Source organism: Gadus macrocephalus, chromosome 14 (genome assembly GCF_031168955.1).
Source record: "Gadus macrocephalus chromosome 14, ASM3116895v1".
Taxonomy (NCBI): Eukaryota; Metazoa; Chordata; class Actinopteri; order Gadiformes; family Gadidae; genus Gadus; species Gadus macrocephalus.
Genome location: NC_082395.1, coordinates 15,433,063 through 15,460,117, shown reverse-complemented (window position 1 = coordinate 15,460,117; position 27,055 = coordinate 15,433,063). Strand labels below are relative to the sequence as shown.

General features: G+C 43.0%; 1 protein-coding gene across 2 annotated transcripts in view; it reads right to left on the bottom strand.

The window, feature by feature from the left end:
* Positions 1-332: 332 nt before the first annotated feature.
* The window catches only part of glceb (glucuronic acid epimerase b), a 41,040-nt gene continuing 14,317 nt past the window's right edge, over positions 333-27,055 (bottom strand). The window contains exons 2-6 of one of the 2 annotated variants that reach the window (XM_060070525.1): positions 25,009-25,135; positions 17,054-17,594; positions 8,382-8,648; positions 4,544-4,836; positions 333-4,082 (exon numbers count right to left, since the gene is read on the bottom strand). In XM_060070525.1, the coding sequence (XP_059926508.1) occupies positions 3,351-4,082; positions 4,544-4,836; positions 8,382-8,648; positions 17,054-17,579 (1,818 nt within the window). In that variant the 5' untranslated portion in view covers positions 17,580-17,594; positions 25,009-25,135 and the 3' untranslated portion in view covers positions 333-3,350. The remainder of the gene's footprint in view (positions 4,083-4,543; positions 4,837-8,381; positions 8,649-17,053; positions 17,595-25,008; positions 25,136-27,055) is intronic. The other variant, XM_060070527.1, reaches the window with a different exon arrangement.

Sequence of the window (27,055 nt, the reverse complement as noted above, 5' to 3'; positions counted from 1 at the left end):
AGAAACCATGGAAACACCATACCAGAATCGCTTCAGATTAGGTCTACATGCACACAATACTCAGTTAGGCAGTGAGTATACTACAGTAGCCAGGTTACCAAAGCTAGATCAGTTGAGCTCCAACCATAATATTAGAGGACCACCATCAATAGTTCTTGCCTTATTGTGTTGTTGACTTGTTTGTTGATGTAAGTACTTGCCATCTTAGCCACCGTGGCGATGGCACCCCGTTTCAAAGAGTCTCGAGCAGGGATGCAAAAACCCATTGTAAGGTTCACATACGGGTGGGTCGGCGACAGATAAACATGAAGGATCAAACGAAAACGGATAAATACTCATAAGAAAATGCTTTTATTAACGTCAAAAGGCATTTTTCATTAAAGCACAAATAGTTCTATAAACACATCTTTTACCTTTGAATACAAAAATGGTAGCATGTGCACATTGTGCTTAGATAGACAGCTCTGTACAACCGCTCTCCCTCTCTCTTTCTCTCTCTAGGGCACCCCGTGGTGCAACGACCCCCGGCAAACATTTTATTGCATAAATCACACGACCACATCTTGTCGTATGCCCGTGAGTCTTTTTTCGGGAGCAGGAATAATAGATATATAAGGATAGGACTGGATAGTTTGTGAAAATAGCAGCTTTCTAAACAAAAACAAATAACACATTATTTTAAACAAATAATGGTTTGTATATGGTTTCCTGAAAGGAAGAAAATGCTAGAATAGAAATAATAATGCTAACTAACTTGATGAGACAATACATAGTTGTGCTGTTGAATGTCAAGCGAAAGGTTATACATTTCTGCAAATGTATTATACCATTCATCTACCACTGAAAATTGAGGCTATTTGATGCTCTAAACATGTTTTGCACACATCCCCTCTTAGACACATTTAAAAGACATTTTAATGTCAGCATTCTACAGCATTTTTCAAGAGTTCAAACGCTAATAGGTTTTAACAGAAATTATACAGTCAACTTAAATAAAAAAAATGCTTTGGTTTTGAACACAAAATCAGGATTCACACCCATGTCGAAACCTTTCCAAATTTGTAATTTTTTTAAATAACCATTTCTGTTCAGTATCCTGTCAAAATGGCTTCCAAAGAGGCAGGCTATTGTTTGAGGATGCCAACCAGGATAAAATGAACCAGACAGAAGACAAAACCCACATGCGGATTACGTGATCCTTTTTGCAGGCTCATTTCCAGGATAACATTTTCATAGTTTCCAACTATAACCTTTGCGGCTGAATGTCAACTTCAGTCATTAGCAGTCTAAAGGCGTGCTTATACGTAAAAGGATTTATATCAGATAGCAAGAAGATGAAGGCAGAGGCAGCAGAGGTCAAAAATATGCTCCAAGTTTAGGAGTTTGAGTCACAGCTCTTCCCCTTCAAAACTTTTTTTTTGCGTTAAGATTATTTGAGGCTCATGATAGTTTACACCATGCATTGTACCTCGCCGTGAAATGCAAAAAAAAAAAAAAAAAAAAAAACTCGCCAAACTCTAAAATGAAATGACCATGGAAACCAGAATCGTTGCATATTCGGCCAGTTGGCAGTTTGGCCTAGTTTTTTGGAGGGAGGTGCATCCCGTCGCTGACTGGATATGGTGTGTGTATTTATGCGTATGTATGTGTATGTGTGTGCAGCCAAGCATACCCCTGCATTCACCTGTCGATCACTCCTGCAAACAGCCAGGGTGTAAAGACAGGGACGAGTGACAGGGACGGCTGTCTGGGGAGAGTGGTATGGGGGTGAAAGAAAGACCCATCTTTATATTTTTTGGAATTATCGGGAATTCTTTAGTAAACAATGAACTGAGATCAGGAGGCACAGTTGATCATATTAAAATCTACATTAAATCTACATAAGTGAACACCTCCAATGCTACCAATGATCCAAAACTGCCTACATACAAATTTGTAATCAAAGAAATGCATATATGACTTGAGCCAAGCTGGCAAGCAGCTTGACTGCTGCCTTCCTTTTAAAGCAGACTGACCAATCGCATGCTAGCACCTGATTGCCTCAGCCGTGCAAAGAGGGACGCCGCATACCACCGGGGAGCGATAACGGGTTCACTTATGTTGCGGTCGGGCATTAGTGGGAGGGACAAGAGCGGGGGCTGCCCGCTGGCTTCTGCAGCCCCAGCGGAAAGTCGGGCCTTTCCACTCTCAGAGCAATCAACATGAGCTCAACTACGGGCGGGCGATTGCGGTCAGGTGAGTAGGGGAGCCAAGGGAGCGCTAGTAGGCAAGCACTCGAATCAAAACAGGGGTGGGCAGATTGGAAAATGACCTGACACAGCTGAACGCACGGTGGATGGAAGTGTGTTAACTGGAGGATTACAAGGCAGGGTTCGCTTTGAAACGTTGTCCTATTTATACTTCAATGCATTCGAGTCATTAACAGTTGGGAGAATCTGAACGAAAGATTCTCCCAGCATTGTTCATCACATGAACAATGCACAAGAATGTGCCGACCACAGAAGGGAAGACCATTTTATTTAAGGAGCAAAGTTTTCCCTCCAGATTTCAATGGCAATATATTGGTCTGAGAAGCACCATTAGACAGCTTGTTCAGGAGATCACCCATTTTATTTCCAGTGAGTGCCTCCGGAAAAAAGCTCCTTTACTTAAAACCCTCCAATATCATGTCAAGTTCCCTGTGTGTTCTCGAGTTCAAGTAAACCATCTTCTAGTGTGGAGAAAGAAACAGAAACAATTGAACAATAACCCAACTTAATAAACACTGAATATGGATTTGATTAAACCTCTTCTTATGCCAAGTATCGCCCCCAAATATATAAATTATTGAAGATGAAAGCTTTCTATAAACTATGCAAATCTGGTATGAAGTCAACAAAAACTAAAAAGGAGACCTGCAATGGTGATATGAAATAATGATGGGTGACATGAAAGAATGATGGGTGAATAAATTTACAAACGAGAAAACTATTTTACTTTTTCTTTAGCATCACAAATTGTTGCTTTCAGATCAAACACACGTACACTCAACCGCCTGCACACACCGTAGACAAACAAGCACTCAGAAACTAGGCCTGTACATTAATCCAAACATTAGTTGAAGAGAGATGAGAGCTACATTTATGTTGCACTAAATATAAAAACAAAGTCTGCAAAAGAGCTCATCAGAAATGTGAGGGCTTCCATTTAACAAGCCCCCCTGAGCTAATTTCGCCTTTACCAAAACATCCACACGCAAACACTCGCGAGCACACACACACACACACACGCAAACACACACCTACCAACTCACTCGACCCACACAGAGCTACTCCTCACGTAATGCGTATCAATGTCATGAATAGTCCCGGCTAATTGTGCTTGGCTCGGCCCCCCTTCAGGTAGCTCTTCCAGCGCTTCACCACGTCCTTAAAGATGGCAGCGTTGTCTATAGACGCCAGCAGTTGCAGCTGGTTGATGTGTGTGGTGTGGTAGTCCCAGCGCGCCAGGTTGGGCGCCGTGCCCAGGATGAAGTGCCGCAGGTCGTAGATGCTGCCCGAGCCCGTGTCATACAGCGGCAGCATGGCCTTCAGGGACTCCATGCCGCGGCTGAACAGCAGGCCCGCCTCCCGGCCTTGCTTCTCGTCCGCCGTCTCCGACAGGTCGTAGAGGCCCAGCAGGGAGAAGATGAAGCCGTTGAGCACAAAGGAGCTGGGCGTGGTGGGGTACTCCTCGTACCAGTCGTACTTGTTCATGAACACCGCCTTGACGCCGTGCTGCGCCGACGCCGTCTTGTAGGGCCCCGTGGCCCTCAGGGCGGCCGCCATGTAGGCCTGGTCCCGGGTCAGCAGGTAGGCCCGCACCAGGGTGGACATGGCCTGTCCCTGCGCCATGGCCGAGTACCAGCCGGGCTCCAGCGGGCGGAAGCCCTCGCCCAGCTTGCGCGTCACCATGATGGGCCAGCCGCCGCGCTCGTCCTGGTTGCGCACCAGCCAATTGCTGGCGGCGAAAAAGGCGGCCGTGTGGGCGGTGGTGGAGATGGTGACGTTGTCGACGAAGCCACGCCCATGGAGCACCAGGCGCACCACGCGCCTTGGCATGATCTGAGTGGGGACGGGGGACGCGGATTGGGAGGACATGGACAAAGATACGCTGGAATCCGTTAACGGTGTACGTCTGGGACTCAGTGCCTCAGCTCAAGGACATCTGAACATGATGCTTGCCGAGCCTCTGCTGACCCAAGCAGCCGCTAAAGCAGGGGGATAAAATGGCGCCTGGCGCTTGACTGGCACTTTATGTTTAGCTGCTCTGCTCATTATTCAGTTTGCCTTCTTTCACCTTATTTCTAAACTCGTGCAACACTTGCATATTTTAATTGTAGGCTTTGAGCATTCCGCCTACAGAGACACTTAGGATAGAAAAAATAAAAATAGAAGCATCTTCTGAATGACAACATTTAAGCTTAAGAATTATACTGGTGCACCGAACTTGAATTGAAATAACTCCATTGAACAACTTGGCCAGAACCAAAGCAGAAAACCAAAGCCCTCAGGTTGGACGGTACCTTAGTGGCCTTGACGACCTTGGTGTTGGACAGCCCTACTCCCTTCCGGAGGTCTGTGACCAGGTCCCGGGTCAGCGTGGACCAGGTGCTGCGCCCCCCGATATCGTAGGTGATGTCGCGGTCCTTGAAGGCAATGAGCTGCGTGTTGGTGACGTAGTGGATGACGAAGGGGGGGCCCTTCTCGGTGGTCTCCAGCACCACGGAGAAGCTTCCGTTGGAGGTGAACTTGAGGTCCAGGCTGAGGATGAAGTCCTTGGAGTTGCCCAACGCTAGAGACACTCCCTCAGAGGCATCTGTGGATGCGAGAGGACATTAAGGAAGTGGAACTACGAGACAAACAGGAAGACGAAAACAACCTTTCCTTAGGATCTCTTTGGACCAAAAGAGGTTGCTTTTAAGATTAGGAGATCATACAGAAATAGCTCCGCTCAATTGGTATGCAAGAGCCCAACTTCTGTAAAGACCGGTTACTTTCCACGGCGAATGTAGATTGTTCTTTTTTATCAGAATGAGCAATCTCTTGATGATGCATTTTCATGCCATCAAAATCTATTCTGAAAGGCAAACCTTAATCCACACTGATCACTTACATACTGCAAACTTACTAGAACATTTCAGGAAAGACACAGTCAGAACTCTCGCACCTTGTCACCAAGTGCGATTTCCTTTAAGGAAGCCTGGCTAACGGTGGCTACGAGCATAAGACCGGAGAGAGAGAGAGAGAGATATGGTGCGTGTGTGTGTGCAAGCAAGCGCGAGAGACTGAGAGAGCGAGAAACGGACAGGTAGACAAGTCCCTCCTGGGATGACAATACAGAAGTGTCAGTGTGCAATGGGCTTAATTAGATGGATACCAGACTCGCAGAGGAGAGAAGAGGCAGGGGAGAGAGGGAGAAAAAAAAATACGAGCAAGAGGGCAGAAGAGAATATGGAAGATAAAGTGACAATGACAAGCAACTGGCAAGACGGTATAAAGTAGAAATGAATGCAGCTCTCATAACATCAACAATTCTCCCATTAGCATCATCCCTGCATCCATTCCCCAGACGATTAAGAACACATTGCTCCTGCCCAACCGTATGTTGCCATCCTGTTTTGTGCTCTAGTGACTCCGGCCATACCATGCATGTGCTCGGTATGGCCGCCTATGGCATCGTCTGACATGCGAGCACAAAATGTATCTGCCGATGGAGACCTATTGAGCATTTCTTCTACTGTTTAAAGACGCTTGCCTTATTACCCATATTGTGATGCGTGTGTTGCTGCTGATTTGTTGCTGTATACCTCTGCCAAAAGCCCTCCCTAGGCCATTCAGTTGATCAGTTGGGTTTTTCTTGAACTCATTGGATGAAAAAAACTGACTGCCCCACTTAACTGATCCGTGGCCCTCTATAATCAAGTCATCAGGGCTCCCTGAGGAACCTGGGAGTCAAGGAGGCGAGTTAGCAGCACAAGTAGCGGAGGATGGGTGGCAGCAGAGAGACAGCGCTGCGAGCCACAGGCGGTCCCCATGGAGCCAGCAGTGGCCAACCAAATGAGCCTGCTTTGGTGTAGAGGAGGCGGAGGGAACCATTTAAAAAGGGCACTGGAGAATAGAGTTGAGAAAAGGGTAGAAGAGGGCAAAGAGCGGTGGAGGCAGACGGACAACCTGGCAGGGGCCTCTGGTCGACTCTTTAAAGCACTCATAAATCCATTACTTAAGGCAATCCACAGAGTAAGTGGATTTGTACTGCGGCCCCATGATTACCCAGACATCAATAAGGGATGGGCCAGGAGCAGACCAGATCCCATCTTCCCGACATGGCGCCCGGTATGCTTAGCAATGAGGGATGAGACAGATATCTGCGTGTGCGTTTGCGTGCTTGCGTGCGTTTTCTGCACCTGTGAGCTGAGCAACATTTTTTTGCCCACTTCCCAAGCAGGCATGCAAATGGAAATGCGTGTATGCGATGGTGGCATTAAGGAGTTAATTCATGCAGGGGTTGCGTTGTCTAACCTCTGCAACGAGAAAGAAGCCATAATGGATACCAACTATTGTATCTCACTACCGTCTTAAGGTACAGCACCTGGTACAGCCATGCTAACTATCAGGACAGAGAACATTGCAAGTCTAGAAGCATAAAAGTGGTTGCAGAATAAAAAGACAAGACGAGGCACAGAACGCAACAAACAAAAGTACGAGCCAAAAATCTAGGAATTGAAAGCGGCAACGCAGAATACTACAGTGCTCTAAAGTGGATTTTGGGAGACTTCAGGGCTTTTTTCAAGAGGCCAAGAGAGAAAACATGAAAAAAATAGATGTCAAATTATGATAAGGGAGGGAGATGGCAGCAGCGATAAAAAAAAAAGAGAAGAAACGGGGGGAAAAAGGATGGGAGAGGACATTTAAATGATTAATAATCTCAATATAAAAAGAAATAAAAATAGCATGCAGCTTTTTGATGACTGAAGTACCATAGGCAGAATTGATGATGAGTGCAAAACTTGAATCTGATGGAATCGGATGGGAGAAGGAATTGGGCTGGAGGTGGTACTGGTACTGATAGCCCATGATGGAGGAGGGGAGGCCAGGCGAGGCGAGGGGAGGCCAGGGGAACGAAGACAGCCGGAGGGGGGATCTGTGAGGCGATAATAACGATGGGGAGGCGTCGGGGCATAGACGGATGACGCGGCCAGAAGAGTGAGGGCGGGAAATGTCTAGGGTGGAGAAATGTAAAAAGAGAAATAAGAAAGATGAAGGAAGCGGAGAGGATGAGGGAGGTTGGAGGAGAAGGGTAAAGGAGGGAGGGGGTGGCTGGCGGGTGGATTATAGCTGAGCGTGAGCTCAACTGAAAAACCAAGCATATGCGAGGGAGCTACGGAGATTGAAAAGAAGAGACGCGGCAATGAGCGAGAGCAGAAACACAAAGAGATGTATCTAAAAGATAAAGGATACGTCCAATGGCGGAACATTGAAATTATACGAACAGAAGCGATAGCAGCCGGTATAAAATTGCGGCCATAATCACATTTCTGCATGGCTGCTAGAAGCCACAAGGCCTGCATGTGATTGTATTTGGGTCATGATGAAAACTAATGGACGCGCAGTGGAGAGGAGAGGATGTGAGGGGTGGAGGCGGGGCCCCTCCACTTCTTCCACATCATTGTTTCAGAAATAACAGAGTTGGCAGCAGATGGAGAAGAACAGAGACTCGTTTCAGAGGGGGGGTTTCTTGGGCAGAGCGTCCTCAATACTGCATGAGTGTCTGGCTCGTCTCGCGGTAGGTGAGTGGAATTGGTCAGATGGGCGCCAGGTTTTCGCAGCCTTCCAAAGGCTTCCAGGAAGAAGGTTTTCATGACATTTGTAATTGAGTAAAAACGTCTCTGGTCTGTTCCACTCCCCGTCGAGTGCAGACGAGGGCATAGCCAATCCCTATTTTGCATTACAAGTTTATGTTACCCCGCTAACCCCATAGTTGCTCTCATTGGAGGTATGACAATGATATAAATTTAATCTAGCACAGATGAACCAATCTATACAGTTAGATTGTCAGCTAAATAATGATACTTACCAAAGGCTGGAATTGTTACAAAATATCTGCTTTTAATATGGTTCCAATTTTATTTAATTTTTTTATGTTGTTTTGTTAACACTTGGAATAAAAAATAAACAACACCCCCCCCCCCCAAACCCTCCACCAGCACGCTGATATGCTGGCCTCAGCAGCAGGTCGTCAGACTCTGTTCGCGTGTTGGCTCCTCCGAGCCACCCCCAGCTGCTGTGTGCAGTCTGCAGGAGAGACGAGCACCTGCCTGCCAGGAGGTACGAGATAGACGCGTGGAAGGGAAGGTGGCTCACCGGGGGCGCTGAACTGTCTGACGGCGGTAGTGCGCGCCTTGTCGTGCACGCGGCCCAGGCTGCAGCCCTTGGCCACAGTCCAGGGGGCGCTGGCGGACGCCCGGCCGTCCCGGCGCTGCTGCTCGTCCTCGTCCTCCGCCGTGTCGTACACCTCCACACGGGGCGGGTGCTCCGTCAGGTTCTTGCTGTAGTGGCTGAGGCCGTACTGGGCGATCTGGATGGCATAAAAGTAGCCCTGGGGCCCCCACTGGGTGGAGAGGGGCACGCCTGGGAAAAGAGGAAGGGGGGGGGGGGTGGAGACGGATGTCATTTTTGGTACGAGGACAAAGTGGACCACAATAAAACATTGAGGAGCATTGAGAAGCTAACAGTCAAGTGATGAGGTTCCTTGGTAGATTAATACAATGTATTTAGTTATTTACTCTTTAAAACTATAGATCATAGCTTACAAGTAAGATAAAAAAAACATTTAAAACATTAGAAACATGGCAGTGCAAAACGGCAGCCTCCGTTGAATAGGAGCCAATTTCTATGTAGAGATGAACAGATATAAAGGACTCAATCTAAGGTAACGAAAACATGATTCTTAGTATATACAGTGATTAAAAACCTAGCAATGTGAATATTGCATTCCATTTCTGCTAGTCCATTCAGCTAGAGGCCGTTAAATAGTACAAACTGCACCTTCAACATCGGCCTGTATTCCGTTAAGATAGAATGAAGGAGCTTGCAGCTTAACAATGATTGCAAAATAGAATTATTATTTATTTGTCAGTAGCTGTAAGATTATTCATGCCGCAGGTTATATCCGTAGCAATTTTTTTTTAATGAGCCTCATGGAGCAAGGCTTTTGGAACATCACTGTTATTATGGATATTTTAACAGAGCAGTGACCAATCACAATTATTACGATGTTTGTTCTGCGGTTCATCTACACAAATAATTGTTGCTTGGTTTTTTGTTGGTTTAATGCACACAAATAAAATCAATTAGACGGATTGAACAAGCAACGGTATACATGTGCCCTAAACCAAATTCCATAAACAGAAACTCTTCTAATGATAGAAAATAAAGGGGGTAAAGAGGTTTGGGGAACCATTAAGGAATAATCATTAAGGGTAACAAAACATGGACACTGGGAGAGGTTGGCTATTGTAAGGGGAAAATGGCTATTGTATTTTGACTTCAATTAAAAAATGATCTCTTTCCATAAAATACAATATGAATCTTCAATAGAATGATTTGAGTCACATTATCAAACAGAGCAGAATAAAAGCAAATCTGGGAAGAGGAGCTGTATTCAGACCCAATAGGTTTTCTGTGAAAAACAGTTGGTAAATATCCTAAATGAAACACGCTTTACTGCAGAAAGGTATTAGCCTGGCTCCGCCCGCCTAAGTACTTCCGCTCAATTTGAATTTCCCTTCAGTACTAGGTCTGGACCTGCTGTATGTAATTTGGTTTTCTGGCGTCGCCACAGCGGCGCCCAATCAGCGAACAGAGGGCGTGTCTGAGAACAATGACGATAAAGTCGTGCGCCAGTTTGAGTTGTTGTTGTAGGTCGGTAGTTGATTTACAATGTGCAATTTTTCCCTGATAAATTAAATTAGACGAACAAAACCAACTTCAACAGACACCCGCCTTCAAGTGAGTTAACGTTTGTCAATTGATTAGGTCCAGACTCTCTGTACAAATGAAATGAAATGAAGTGAAGTACGAGAGTCTGGTAGAACCAGGCTAGAAAGGTATAGCGATTGGAGAGAATCATGGGCAGAGGTTAGCCCCCCAGGATCCTTTAGGTCTGGGAACATTAGGATTTCACGTGGACAAATGTTATGGCAAAAAAAAGTGATCCAAATAAATCAGAGACCTTCCCAGAGAACACCATCGACCAGCATTAGGAAAGCAAAGCTGCAATGGCAATCAAAATATGTAAATATATAGTGCACTTGCACATATATTTTAATATATCTGACCAAGCATGCTCATGCGGTTCTTTGTTTCATCATGATAGTTTGAGTGATTCAGCCAAGATCAGACACATAGGGTCGTGCACCAAAAAGTTAGTTTTGGTGCACGGAACCAACTCGGATCCATTTCTACCCACTAACCAATTAAAATATTGAATGAATTAATAGTGTGCCTGCCTATTTTTCAACCTTTCAACAGTTTCACTATACGCAATATGTGTTGCTTACCATACCATAACTTGTGACCTGCCTCCGGTTGCACACTAACTCAAGCATGGTGCGTTCACCCAATCGAACAGCACTCCCGCCTCACAGTAACCATGCACCGATCAAGGAGGATCAGCCACCGATACTTCCCTTTTACGACCGGCACGTTTCTTTCGCGTCATCATTTTGGAGAACTACTGGGCTCTGCTTGGGTGGATCGAGTTATCAGGTGGTGGGTATGTCTTAGCAGGTGCTGGATAAGTCTGTAGGGGCTTTGACTGAGGCTGGGCAGTTCTGTGGCACACATTTGCTCCACAAACGGCGAACAATGCACAGTTCAGTGGCATTGGACTCCTGTGTACAGGCTTAAAACTTTGGAACTGAATTAGGTTGTGCAAGATGATGTCTGGCCTAGTTTTCTTTTTTTCTACGCACTCTTTCAGTACAACTTTTCCAGTGCTCCTCTGCGTTCTAGATACAACTACTATATCATCCTCGGACAGGGGAAGAGAGAACTAGGGAGGGGGCGGGGGGGAGGCTAGAGTGAGAGAGAATACAATTCCAAGTGAGTGAGACTTGGAATTGTATTGTCGTGTTACTTGTGCCTGAGCCCGTACACGCTTACTTTGTACAGTGCACACACACACACACACACACACACACACACACACACACACACACACACACACACACACACACACACACACACACACACACACACACACACACACACACACACACAGAGAGAGTGAAATGGGGTGTGACAACGAGGTGGAACAGGAAGGAGATTTATGGAAAAAAAAAATGGTGGTTTGGGAGATAATGAAGGAAGAGCTAAAGATAGAAGCAGCTCTTGATTTAAGATGCCCCTGGTGGGGTCATTAGCTTTTTCTTCTAACCACGGCCCCCCGGCTGCAATGGCTTTTAGGCCCATTGTTTCTCCATCTCATCTAGAACACTTTCTAATGTCTTTAAATCAAGCAGTAGTGTTAACCCTACTGGGGGGACTCCATCTCATAAAGGAAACCGTATGACCATGAAAAGATCCATCCTTAAGTGATCATGTTTGAGAAGTCCTTATCAAATGATTTGCGGTAACCCTTCAGTTGGGCTGCAGCTAAATCGAAACAAGGCCGTTCTTGATTGGTCATTCAGAAGGATCGGGGGACAACAGACAGGATACATGGTAGGGTCTGGAGATATAAGGAGGGATAGAATGCACGGTGAGAGCATATGTGATGCTGATGGGCTTGTTAAATACATTTTTCCATGCCCCGTGTTGTGACCTTGTTTCAGCCCTGAAGTGGTTCTGACTGAAAGACTGATTAATGCAGTGCCAATTTCTCGCATGGAAGTTTAAGAAAAACAGGTGTGAGTAGATATTTTTTTGCATGTGGTGTGCTGAATAGTAACTAGCCTTAGGCTTAATTTATGGAGCATGAAAAATCGTGTCGTACAGGTGCCATCTCCATTTGTGTGTGTATAAGTTGGTTCTGGTATGTGCTTGTGTGTGTTTTTTCTTCCTGAAGAAACAAAAACAAACAAGACTTGAAGAGGCGACTCCCCACTGAACAGCTCAAAGGAACCAATGGATTGGGCTCAATCCCTGCCTGACCCATTTTCCACCCTGACAATGAACAGCCTCACACCTGTGGTGGGGGACACAATGAAGCAAAGGGAGCACAATTTGCCACCCAGCAGGGCCCTTATTGTGGGGAATGACCGCCCAGTCATCAGCCAAAACCGGAGCATTACACACAAATGAACGATTTGGATTTACTGTTTAGGAGAATAGAGTTCTGTGCCTTTATTCATTTTTCACCCTTTAAAAGTCAGCCATATACCTATGCTAGCATTGGCCTGAATGGCCTAGAGTGAGGCTGACTGAACGTCACATAGCTGCACAAATGCTCTTTTTTTTTGTGAAGGATGTTCTTTGTTTCCAACAGAAGAGCAGATTTCAGCCAGTTATTACACTGCGCTTGTGAAATGTCTTAAAAATTGTTCACCATTTAAAAATAGGAAGATAAATACAGAGAAGGATATTTCATTGGAAAACAGTCAGAAGCTAACTTTTACATGATTCAAAACAGGTGCAGATTTTTCAGCACATTTCCTACCATAGGAACATTTGCAATAATTACATAGGAATTGCCATTATTTTGCACTGGTTGCCAAGTAGCAATTACCTTGTGGTAGGTCCTTTAATTCCCCCTTTAAGTACTATGTCTGGGTGTTGCTAGCGTCTGCCATTGGTTACTATGCAGGGGAACAGGCACCAAGGCAACCAAAATAATGAATATCTATTAGGGATTCAAGTTAAGAGAGAGGTAAGTGGAAGCCAATAATGATGACAATAAACTTTGCAAAGCGCATTTTTAGACTGCCATTGTCTTTTTAAGGAGCAAAATTAACAGCAAAATATTTTTTTAACTGGATTGACAACTACCAATTTTAATTTGTATGGCTCAATAAAAAATAAATCAAATAAGAAATATAGGTGGAATGGGTGAAATCTTGGCTGCAGCTTTAATCAAGCATATTTATGGTTCTGAGAAATGCGAGATAGAAGGAGAGGCCCGAGTTTATGGCATATACCGAAACGTTACTGAATCACACAACCATCAGTGAACATTTCATCAGGTATGCACAGGATGGGGAAAATCATTACCGGGGTAACAGAAAAACAAGAACATTCTTTACACTTTCTCTGTTGAAGTTTCAGACCTTAGTGGAGGAGAGTGGACCCAAACTTGCAATTTGACCGCAATACTGAGCAATGAAAGATAAAGGCTTCTCCGGGTGCTTTCACATCAGGCACCCGGGGCACACTTGACTCTTAAGTCTAGTTTGTTTGATTAGTGATAACCCTGTGTACTGTACTTGAGCACGTATCAGCAAACAGTGCCTGGGACCACATGAAAAAGTGGTCTTGAGTAGGTTTCATGGGTGCTGGAGGATGATATGCATCAGGTGTTAGAAATTGTACCAAAACATGTGTAGGGGTGCAACATGCACCAATCTAAGCCTCTGAAGTGCAACGCCATCACTGATGAAGTAGGAAAGCAGGCAGAGGGTTTTCCTTGGCGTTTTCTCCAATACATCAATAACCGTAGGCAAAGTGTGAATGTCAACTCCATTGAAATGAGTTGGGATCTAGAGATCGGCACGCTTTTCTACACCGGAGCGAAAACCTAATTAGGGATGCACCGATGTATCGGACGAACATCGGTAACGGACGATATTCGCGTTGTTGACTGCCATCGGCCTATCGGAAAATAAGATGACATTTACCGATGGCAGTGGCCGATGTTTCATGTTTCCTCCTCTTGAAATGTCACTGGAACATGTCTTACAAACTGCAAATCGCTGATCTTTCTCCGAGACAGTGAAATACTCCCACACGACCGACATTTTCTTTCAATTTATCTTTAAACAAACCACACATGCACACAGGCGGCTTTTTTCTTTTTCTGCCATATCACTCCGCAAGCGTCCTCGGTTGCTAAGCAACGTCTACGTCTCTGGCGGCTATTTCTCAGCTGATCAACACTACGAATGCTGGTAAAAAATAAATTGATAAAAACACACAGTGTGAAGTTATTTTTTTGGCCATAGTTTCCATATGCTAAACACGTGTCTAGTTCACCGTCATGCAGGATGTGTCCAGTAAAATAATTAGCGTTCTGTTTTCGGCGCATGTAGGCCTATCTGCCTAAGCCCACGGTGAAATAATTTTGATCTTGAATGTTGATGGCGCAGTTGTTGAAATAAACAGATTGATTTCATACAAATCATAAAAGCCTCTCCCTGTGCCATTGTGTGTTCGTGTGGTGCGTGCGTGCGTGGGGGGTTAGGGTTCGTTTCCCTGGCACAAAAAGGGGAATAAATAACAAAAAAACATGGGTATCGACCCAGAATTTCACAATCGGTGCATCCCTAAACATAATCAAATGAAAAGTGTAATATTCTACTTCTTATTTGTGTTTATTGGCAGTACGCAAAACAAATAGGTGCCTTCCACGGTGTACTTGGGTATGGAACATCATTACTTATGGGAACGCAAGGGAATGTGGTGGGGGGGGGAAACTGTACTCAGGCTAGGGCTTTGACTTTTGCCCAAAAATCATATTCAAAGTTTGTTTGTTTATTAATATTAATATTTGAATATATTCGAATATTTATTCATAATATTTTGACCATTAAATGCCTTCAGTAAGACCTGGGCTGAATCCGAATACTTAGTACATACTATTTCTGTTCAGTGTCTACTACTTGAACAGCAGAGCAGCTATGCGTAGAACGCCTCTGAACGCTTCCGAACACCGCCGAAACTTCACCGGATGTTTGGAGATGACGTATCTCCCCTCAGATGCCGGCAAAATTACCTTGATAAATTACCCGTTTTCCGTCTCGTCATCGTTGCTATTAAATTAAAAATGTCTCTTTTTACTTAATTACTTGCTTTACTTTTTCACTCTTTTTAATGTCTCTTTTTTCGCTGCTTTCTACGACGTCTTTCTAAGCCGCTGTTGGTAGTGTCGGGTCAGCCATCTCTTCTTCGTTCGTTACCAGACTCCGGTTGCATTGTGGGATAGCGTAGTGACCGACCGTTGTATACTGTGGCGGTAGTACGCATTTCCGTACTACACAATGCGTACTGAGCATTCGGACGCGCTATATTTGTGGCGTACTACAAAATGCACACAGGCAGTTTCCAATGTGACACTGCCATCTCCTTCGAAAATGTCAATATTTATATATTATAGTGTTGCACGATACCAAAATTATGACTGATACGATACCTGCCCGAAAATACCTCGATACTGAACCGATACCACAGTGAAAATCTAAAATATCTGTAAAAGAGATGAATAATGGTCAAGCTCTATCGCACTATGGTTTCAATTTCAGCAGCATGGTCCTTTCCTGCTTTTTGAGCAAATTACGTTAATAAATTAATTCTACAGATCAGAGAATTGTATTCCGATTGAGGCGTATTAATAAATATAATACGCTTCAATCGGAATACAATTCTCTGATCGGGATAGAATACTATTAGAATAGAAGTGGTCAACCCGAGCAAATATAAAAACGCACATTCGCAAAAATCACATTCATACGTATGTACGAATGTGAATTTTGCGAATTTGCGAATGTCGTTTTTATATTTGCCCAGGTTAGTGAGGACAGTCTCACTCGCTCAGTGAACTGCCTGATTTGCCGATGTGACTGAGTGCGAGCTGAGAGGCACGCCCACAGACTAGCCTCTGCGTTTTTTCTCCTTTTTTTAATAAAAGTATTTTATTTTTTTAACACGCACACCACACACAAAAAAAAATCGTATCCTATAGTTTTTTTGCGTGAGGGTACAGTGATACCTTTATAGTATCGGTATACTGTGCAACACTAATATATTATAAAGTAAATTTACACTGTTGATTAACAGGTAATATATCGTTTTGTTAGCGAGTCTGAACTATACAATTACAGAGAATTAAAATTATTAAGGAACTAAGGAAGGATCTTCCCCAAAGAGCATGCAAATCAGTACCTTATTTCACGTGTTCACCACCCAAGGGCACCCAAATTAGGATCTCTTTGAGTATATCAAATTCATAGGCTGGACTATCCCTATCCAAAAAGAGAAGAGAAGCCACAATGGACATAAACAGTGCTTCAATTAGAGCACTCCATTTCTCCCACAGCCAAAGTCTTGTTAAAATCCCATCAAATCAAATAACGTACCTTATAATGGAAAAGGTCCTTTCATGTTACAGAGCTGCTCAAATATGCTTAGGGAGATTTGGTCAGCTATTGTGATGGATTGATCAATAATTCCAATGGGACATCAAATAGATTAGGTGGATGCCATGTCCATTCCTATTCAATCAGTGCAATTTCCAACAATCAATTCCAATTTAATTTATTAAATGCATACTCGCTGATTGGGCATTAAGGACGTTGATTACCTTAGGCTTTGTTTCAGGGCATTCGCTATGGCCCGAGGTAAATAAGTATTAATGAACCCAGGTCTCATTGGATTAAACAAGTGTTCTTCGGTCAAAAACCAGGCCCTTTCGTTGACACACACACTCAACCTCTGCAGCACAGCTATAACGCACACTAACGTACAAAGACCAGGGCAGTGGTTGACATAGAATACTTACTTAGCCTCTAGTTATATGGCGATGACAAAACAGCTTATTTTTAGAAGCAATTCTAACTTCCAAGAGCAAGCACAAAGCAGGGGACGATCAAAAAAAAAAATCACTGGATGTACACTGTGCAATGCCAATTAAATAAATACTCATGCTTTCCTTGTCAAAGAACAAAAATGTATGTTGCCCATTTCCTCTGGTTAAATGATACTCAACAGCTCTTGATACTATTTAAACTTGTTTAAAGAAAACAACAGATTTTTGCCCGGTTTTGAAGTCGTACAACACAAGGTTTCCCCATATTTGTCTACTGCAAAGCAGAACAACCCCTCACCTTCCACGCCGCTGATGCACTTGACCCGGTCGCGGACTTCCACGTTGTAGCCCTCGAAGGACATGAAGACGCCATCGGGGTGGTAGGGTTCGCGCTGGGCGTACACCTTGGAGTAGCTGTGCTGGAACTCGAAGCGGTCGTACCCGTCGTGCTGCACCACCTTGCCGTACACCTCAAAGTACTTCTCCATCCAGCTGAAGGGCAGGTAGACCTCGCCGCCCTCCCGACGCCCCTTGACTGTCACGTCGTCGTTGACCAGGCAGTCGATCTCCTCGTAATTGACCCACCCGCCCGCGACCGGCAGGGGCTCCGGCAACTGGGGCTGCTGCTGCTGCTGCTGCTGCTGCTGGCTGGTTATGCTGGCATCGCCCGCCTTGGCGCTGGGTGCGACGGGGGGAGAGCGGGGCAGGAAGCGCAGCGGCACGTCGCTGGAGCAGCGGTTCCACAGCAGCAAGGTGATGAGGGTGAAGAGGGCACAGATGACGATGAGGGTCTTGTAGTTCACCCGCGCAGCCAGACAGCGCATGGTCACCGCCTATCCCTGCATAGGGGAAGCTGCGTTAGAAGTGCCCAAATAAGTACGCCGCTGGAGCGAATTCACTGTGTACCGGATCGACAGGCGAGATGGGAACCCATTTTAGAATGTGTTTAGCGAAAAGGATTAATTAGCGTGTGGTCAGCTATGTAGGCGGACAGCCTGGGATGCGGCTACGGAGTAGGTCATTCACAGATTGGTCTCACTTTTTAAATGATAGTGCACAGGCAAACAATTCACTGGAACAACAAGACACAGGGAAGATGTGCTGCGTCAACCTGCCAGGTATCAGAAATAAAGCAATTGGATTTCAGTGGAAAGTGAGAAAAAAATCGCATCTGATTTATGTCTGTTTATTTGTTCATGTCATGAGTCATTTATCTATGTGGATGTCAGAGGTGCATATTTAGAATAGATGAGTTTATTGCAGTAACTTAATATCCAAACATACTCCATCCCCTCCTCCAAAGGATCTTCCACCAACTCAATACATAAATAACCTTTTAAATATTTTTAAAGCCACTTATGAAACGCCGCCACGCAATGAGGATGTGCTTTGGTTTGGATGCACAGGGGTCCAGCGACTGCAAACAGAAGGTTCTGATATTAAAACGTATTGACCTCCTGCAATATTTTAATTTTGAATGATTCATAAAGGACAAAAAGTTCACATTCACAATCATTCACAATCATTCACAATCCAAGATCCAATCCAATCCAATGTGCTTTGACCTTCAGACATCATAAAGGTCAGATCTTAACTACAGCTGGTCGTTGACTAGGACGATAAAATACAAAGCGTTGGCAACCGAGGCTGAGCTCTGCACACACACAATGATAAAGTTATGATTAAAGTTAGAACTAATCAACATTTGAAGTCTGTGTGAGTCCAGAAGAACAAAGGTCTGATTCAACAGGCACTGTTAACGGCGTCTCGCACACTGGCATAGTTCATACCTGCCATGTTGGTATCGATTTTCATAAGGCCAGTGAGAAATCAATAAACAAAAGGGGTCCAACTCCTCCCTCACACTAATTACACTCACCGCTGCTGAGGGAGCTTGCAAATGCATCATCGACAGACACTCCCCCAAGCTCATCGCAATGGCTCAGCTTTGGCCCGCCACAGCTTAAAAGGTCAATGCGATTAAAGCGTGCTAATGGGACAATAGGGGCGATATGCCATAGCAACAAAGTCAAATTACAATAACTGTGGCTTCCAATACAAATAACACCAGGAAATGTAGTCTAGGAAAAGCTACAGCGTGACTGATAATCTACTAACGAGCATCTAATTAGATAAATAAGCAGCAAATTACAGCATCATGCTGTGGCAGGACTTTGCCTATGTAATACAATATGAACCGTGTAAGATGTATATTACAATTTAAATTGGCTACAGTTTTCCCTGAAGCTCAAATCTAAAATAAGATATGTATCCAGCTATTCTGCACTTTCTAGATAACATTTAATAAAAAAAAAACTAAAAAGAGAACAATTGTTTCAACTCTATTAGTTTTGTGATAGTTTTACGCTAAAATGAAATCGCGATCAAAATTCGATTAATCACCCCACCCTAGTGCTGATTATATAAAGGGTTCTTGGTGAGTTTTATATGAAAGTTATTGTTAATTAGTTGAGCTTAAATGGTGTCAGTTTCCTCCAATAATTTATGTAAAAACAGAGCACTACAGAGTTTAGTTTGGACTTAACTAAAATGGAGCTTTTCTGTAAGATAAGATTTAAAGGAATGTGAATAAATTAAACATTACTAACAAAGGATAAGGAATTGGTGAGGTTACTGTTTATTGGAATGGGTCGGGCCCTAACACTCTCAGTAGCGCACTGAAGACAGGGTGCAATAATACGGACCATAGACTGTATGGATGATACACATCCAACAAAGATTGAATCCAACACATGATCAAATGTACGCTCTGGAAGTAGCAAAATTCGCAGGCAGAGGAAAGAAGGACTACCGGGAAGCAGCAGCCATTATCCTACTTAGCTCTGCACAACAAATAATGACGGCAACATTTGCGTGTAGGCTACAAGGGAGGCGCTTATATTTGTAGCCTACTTTCTTTCTGCCTCCTGTGATGTGGCACTAAACCATTATCCAGATACACAGCTGTGTTCACATAGGCTCCCTTTACATCAGGGTAGGGTCACTGGCGCCCCGCAGGCCCGCATCCTCACTCAGTGCAGCCCGCAGATAACCAAAAATGTCATATTCAAAAAAAATTGCTTAGAATCCATAGTTCAATAGTTTCAATAGTCAATGATTTGCTTATGCCGTTTATAGACAATCGTATTGAAAATCGCTCTTGCTCATCTACCATTAAAGCAGCAAGTTAGTTTCACATAAAGCAGGAATTAGTGGGGCGCAGCCTTTTCCTATCCGGTTATTAATCCTTCAGTAGTTGAAACTATCATGAGGATGTGTGAATAACGACACGTCTAGGTCTACTACTTTTAGCACAATCCTACATAAAATTGATTTATAAAAAAGAAAAAAAACATAAGGAGAATATGAAGCCTTTTGAGATGCAGTTGATCGGCTAAACAACGATCATGTGTTTATGGCGTATATCGGCAGATAACGATCGGTCCCCGATCGATGGGTGCATCTCTACTAACTATTGATGCAGGTTTTCCATTTCCTTTTACTTTTGGCTGTTTTGAGCAACAACAAAAAAATAAAGAACCTCACCTTTGGCATATTTTTCTACTTTGAAAAACAAGAAAAATGTCAAAACAAAAAAAGTCCCTGAATTGATATTTTCAGAAATGCCAGCATGGTGGTAAGATGAAAGACGGGGCCGATGCTGGGAACGCTGGCACTGCTGAGAGGGCAAGGAGCTTGGGCTATAGCCTCAGCTCTCATCGGGATATGCAGGGGCCACCTTGTCACAGAGACGGACCACAGATAATTGGCTCTTTTTGGGGTGGCTCTGCTGCCATCCTTCCGGCTTGAGGCACAATGGACAGCAGCTCGGGCTATTCTGCTCAGGGACATCTTGAATGCCTAGGGTTTATAAACAGCATTGCCATGCAATGCTAAACAAAAATAGCACAATGTTTCCTATCTTCTACATCATGTAAATCACATTAGCCATTCAAATATTCATGTAAAGATTTAAAAAATAATATATTCTGGACTGTTCCTAAAACTGTTTAAGAATCCCAGGCAGGCCAGCTGATGAAATCCCAAGACAGTATTTGTATATCTTATAGTGCATTTTGACCCAAATCCACTTATATACATGCGATATGGCTAGGCCACTGTATTATCCAGTGGTGATCGGCTCATCTCTAAGTTTGGCTGCACTGTAATCCCTTCGGTAATAACTTTAGTATGGAAGGAAAAGTACACTGAAATGCGGTCACTAAAAATAAAGACAACAGCTGGACAGGATGTGGAGTGCAATCCTGTTGCAAGATAAAACAAATGTCCTCTAAATATTAAGGCAAAATAACGACAAAAAAAAAAATTCTGCATAATGTCATGGTTCAGGAAATTGGAAGGAAGAAATAGCCGCTTTTGACAAATTCAAATACCTTTCAGAACAGATTTTTGTTTACGATGGCCTCAAAGACAAACTGGCAATTTCTAGTTCACTTATTACACTGGGGATTCAGACATTATTTTATCATCCTTACAGTTGCTCACTTAGTCGGTTGGAGAATGCCAAGGCAAAGGATGAGGTACCATAGATCTTCTAGACTTTCACTTTTTGATTAACGACTATTTGTCAAGTCCTCAAGTCCTCAGCCATTTGACATTAGCCATTATCAGCGCAAATGATGCGCTCAAAACCCAGATGCAAACATCTGAATACAACAATGTACCGGTTACATAACAAACTGTGAAACTGTGCTCAATTAAAATGGCTGGCTGCACAATGTTTTTCATATATTTATTGAGCCTGGCATCTGGAGGCTGGTGACTAGATACTATTTTTACAGAAACAAATGGATGTTCTTGCTCAAAACAACTATAAAGAGGGACATTTTATATTCTGTTATACTCATGGACCGAGATGAGACAGGGCTAAAATAATATACAGCTACTGGTGCAGGCCTACAAGGCGTCCAGAGTCTAAAATAGTCTCTTTGGGATTCTACTCAAGGGCCTCCAACCTGCCACTGCCACTGAAGAACTTAGGTCCAACGTGAGATGCACGTTGTTCTACCTATCAGAGATGTTAACAATGTCCGTGGGAAAGGGCGCAGGCATTAAGCACTATGCATGTTGCTTGAACCTGGGACATTTTGGGATTTTTTTTTTTTCTTTATATTGGACAAAAATCAGTTGCTCATTAAGCTTGTTCTCTGCTCTATTGGACTGTTCATACCATCAATGGTGTCAATGAACACCTTCAAATCAGTCTAATCAAATAATAACAAAAAGGATAAAGACACAATGAGCCCCAGGCTACTGGTGTTACAATATAGAAGATGTTTATCGAGTATGCATCATTGCCAAGAAAATTGGCAACAGAAAATAAATTAATATGAGGTTCTTGGCCGAGCATTAAAATAGGAACTGAACACCGTTCTACACACCACTGGTGTGTATTTGAGGCACGCTTAGTACAGAGATGTTTTGAAAAGACGCTTTTAGAAGCATGGAGAATGAAACCGTGGCATTGATACAAAGTCAGGGCCAAGTGTAAACAAAGCAGGCTGGGGTCAAGAAGCAGGCGGCCACAGAGGCCCCGATTGTACACAGCTCTTCTGCACAATTTCTTAGGAAGGGAACCACTGGCCAGGACCCTGATCGCGGTTAGCTTGTAAAGCTAAAGTCAGACAGCAGCTGTGATGAATTGTTAACATTTCAGGCATCTCTGGAAGCACTGACAGCTGCTTCATGAAATACAGTGACTGATCCTCTTGCTGGCCCAGGGGTATTACATTTCATCTTGGGTGTGCGTTTTAAGATGCCAGCTTCGGACTGTCAACTAAACAAATACAGAAATATAAATGTTTTTTCTCCCTCGAGGATGCAACGATGTCAACAAACGTTTAATATAGAATGGTAGTTTTGGTTACGTAACAAAATGGTTAATTATGCAATTTACGTAGAACTTAAAGAGTATTGTTCCAGAATGAATAATACAAGCAAAATTTGCGCCAAGTTTTCTGGACACTGAAAGAGCAAATGACTAGATACTTTTACATTTCTACACACACAGTGTTAGTAAAATGAAACCGTACTTCCTTCTCAGTGACCTTTACTCCATGTTGCCTAGTAACCTTTCGCTGCGCCCGTAGCGTGACAAGCCTCAGTGTAACCTGTTTGAACATGTGGCTCCCAGGGCAGCATCCAGCTCAGGGATGGGTGCCAAAGAACACTGCTGGCCTCTGGTGTAAAAAAAAAAACCAGCAGCCATCATGGTGATAAGGGGGCTGGGAGTGCAGAGATGCCCTTGGGGGACTGGAGAACAGCAGAATCCAGCTTGCATGTGGAGCAGGTGTTCTTGCCCCAACTAGACCCCTGACATTTACACTGTTCTCCTCTGCAGGTGTGACTCTGGTCACGGTTTTCCGACTGAGCACTCCGTTAGTTGAGGGAGAGAAACACAGAGACTGCGTGAGAGGGTGAGAAAGCTGAAGAGTGTGATAGGGACGGGAAAGCGAGGCTGAGAGAAAGATTGGCTGTAAACACACACACACACACACACACACACACACACACACACACACACACACACACACACACACACACACACACACACACACACACACACACACACACACACACACACACACACACACACACACACACACACACACACACACACACACACTTTTTAAATAGTTACAGAAAATGCCCAACAGAGCAAGGACATATACTGTTTATTTGATACAATTCGCTCTTATTTTTTTTTTTAAGTTTGTTTAGGGGCATTAAACAAACCTTAAGACCCCAAGTTTACCATTGACTTATACTAGCTATATATGGTCTAACTATATTGCCTACTTCCCAAAACCATTTCTCGACTGTACCGCACGAGTATGACAGTCTCAATAGCACTTTCCTCTCTGCCAGGCTAATGGAATTCACATTGCTATGGAACACTAAATTATTCATACATCTATGTATAATTCTGTTTATAATAGTGTGTGTGTAATAACCCTGCTTATACTACGAATCCACCACCAACGATCCAGCACATACAAAAGTTGCCCCAGGCTACACAAGTGCTGGTAATGTAGATTTCAGTTTCACAGCTGATTGCCTTGACTTGACAACAGCAAGCATGAGGCCGATAATGCATATACTTTGCTGGGCTCAGGTGGGGAAAAGAGCTGACCGGCCGCCAGTGTCACAGCAGCTTGGAGATATTTCTGCACTTTGATAATCATTTCCACTTTTTCAAGGAGTTTGTGTTGCTATAGTTCATAAACATTGAACCACAGAGGGATATTCAAGCACATTTGCTCAAATGCTGTTGCATTTTTAATTACCTCAGGTCTATCGCACACTCGACTGCATTGCAGTGCGAATGAAAAAAGAAAAGCAAAAAATTGCATACATCATATCTTAACAAATGTGTTCATATGCAGCCATAACAGCACATTTATTACAAAGCAATTACCGTACTATTTATGAAAAGTGTGAGAGATGGGAGAGAAAGATGAATAGACAAATCAATTGGGGAACATAATTAAACAATGTATGGAATTGGCCGGCATGAACTTATAAATGCCTCTCAATCTGTTTTTCTCGAAAAGGAGATCAGGCCTGACTGAGCAATGCTCAAAGGTAACGCAAGCTCAGTTGCCTAGGGCAACCAGATCTGGGGCACTGTCCCCAATTTTGCACGGTTTTGTTGCCACTGTTGGCAACTTAACGTTCCCATCAAGATTAGGAAATCTGAATAAATTAAAGCAACATTGATGAAATGCAACCATTGTTATGAATTTATATATTTTTTATATTGCCAATAGTTTCTTTACAAATTAGGAACAATTAATCCATAAACGCATATTTGTATATTACAAAGTTCTTCCCCTCTAAATTTGACAGACTCCTTATGCAATATGAATGTAAAGGATTTGGAAATAAACTGCATAATAAAACATGCATTGTATAAATAAGAATAGCACTCTTTTTGTTAATAGCTTCACCAAAGTTCCACACATTTCTTGAAGAATAAGATGAAAACGATATTCCTCCCCAGATCATAAGAGTATTATTAGGGAATGTACAGCTGAAAGCTGTATCTGAACATTATACATATGCAACAGTTCCCCTAAGTGTAAGGAGGAAATAACTGATCAAAAAATTGGAATGCATCTATCCTGAAGTTCTGTCATTTTCAAGAATACCAACAATAGTCCCGATTCAGCTTGAACCAAGGCTTCATGAATTACAAATCTGTGTGTTTGTGAAAATCGTTCCAGTACTGACCTTTAAAACATTCACCAAGAAGCTGGTAACTAGCTGGACATGCTGTTGAACAAGGAACCAGCAGGTCTTCCCAGCAGGTCTTCCCAGCACCCAACACTGGTCTCTGCCCGCGGCCTCTTTGTTCTATCTGTTAAACAGACAAGGGATAAGTTATTAGATGGGTGACGTGTGATAAATTATAGACGGTACAACAATCCTAAAATCGAACCCAGTTAATCTGTCTGATTTGCGTCAAACAAGTAGTATTTTCAATACATTAAAAAACGATTCGCTATTGATCTAGTCTATAAAAATTACCAGTAGTGATTAAAATATAAAATGGTGCATCCATAAAAAAACATGAATAAGGCCACATCCACAGGCATACGTGGTCTGCAATGAAAAGGAGAAAGGCAAGCATTGTTTGCCAATTGTTATGAATTTTGAAATCATTGCATATTTTGGATTGTGGATCATTTTCTGCTCCATTTACAAACCTTCCTCCTACTGTTCACATTAACATATAACCGTCTCTCGAATGGAATGTGAAGTACTAGGGAACAGGGTGAATAAAGTTGTTAAATGAAGGGACAATTTAAGTGTAATAATTTAGAATTGTTATCGAGTGGATTTTGGAATCATAGCAAGCCTCTTATGCTGGCATAAATCTGCCAGTGTCATCAGTAGGAATAATCAAAAGCTGTAGGGTTGCACATTTATTGACTACACAGTTTGACATTTTTGAAGCCAAAATTGAAGGGAGTGACTGATTAATTTACATGTACAAAAGGCCATTTGGCTGAATATATGCTCCTGTACCGTAGCCAATCTGCTCTTTGAGTAAATTGCACATTCATTCGATAAATACTAAACCTATGGGAAATGGTGTCAAGTAGAAGGAAAAAAGAGATTGATTGCCCTGGGCAGCTAAGCAGCTTTTCAACAAAAAAAATATTTTGCAAAACAAAAATGAATGATGTAAATGCATTTTGACTGAGGCAAATGTATACCCTAAGATCAATAGTTTATTGACTGAAAAGGCACTGAATGCATAATAAGTGTTGAGAAAACAAAAATGTATTTGTAATTCTAGTGTTGATGAATTTAAAGCGATTCCTTAAGCAAGGTCACTATTGTGGTGATAATCCATCAAAGCCAGCAATGTGCATGGAGTGACAGAGGGGATACTTTACACAGCAATTCATCTCTCCAATATAAGCTTCCAAACAGCTCCAGTTAAAAAGGCTGCTAAACTAAAAACGGTGCTACATCAGAACCTCAGACAACGTATTGATCCCTCTATGAAATAGTGTTATTGACAAAGCACTAAAATGAAATATTATAGTTGATTGCATCTGGAATCACAGAAGTGTTTGCCTGAGCGACTGCAGTGTCTTACACTGTTGGAGATCGAGAACGGAGGAGTTAGGTGACGATGTATGCACAGCTTGGGGAGATTGTATTGGTCTTTTCATGTTACGAATTGCTTATTAGCATTTGCATGACACTGACGAAAATGGATTGCAAGATTCCAACAGAAGAATAGAAAAAATGGTCCTCATTCAATAAGGAAAGCTGCTGGACCGCTAAATAAAATACAAATATACCAGTTTTGTCCTTCATTCAAACTTTTCCACAATTAATCAGGTTTGAAACAGGAGTAATTGAACTAGTCTGTAAAGCCAGCAAATCCTTTGGTGCACTGCTAATGAGAAAGAGGCTTGTCAAGTTAGCATAGGAACACTATATATATTTTTTTTTTTAATAACGCGATTTGGAAATCTAAAAATCATTCCGTCCATTCATCTCTGCATAGCACTCGTTCTCCCTGTCATTCTCTCACACACACGGAGCGAGAACGACGATGCTAACACATGAACCCACCGATGCCGTATATATATATATATATATATATATATATATATATATATGATACTACTAACCCTGAAGGCCCTGACTTAAACCCCACGGTAAGCTACTGAGTAAATTAAACAAACATAAGCACAACTCTAGGACAGAATGAAACACCTAAAAGGGCATTATAAGTTCAACAATCACATCCAACTTA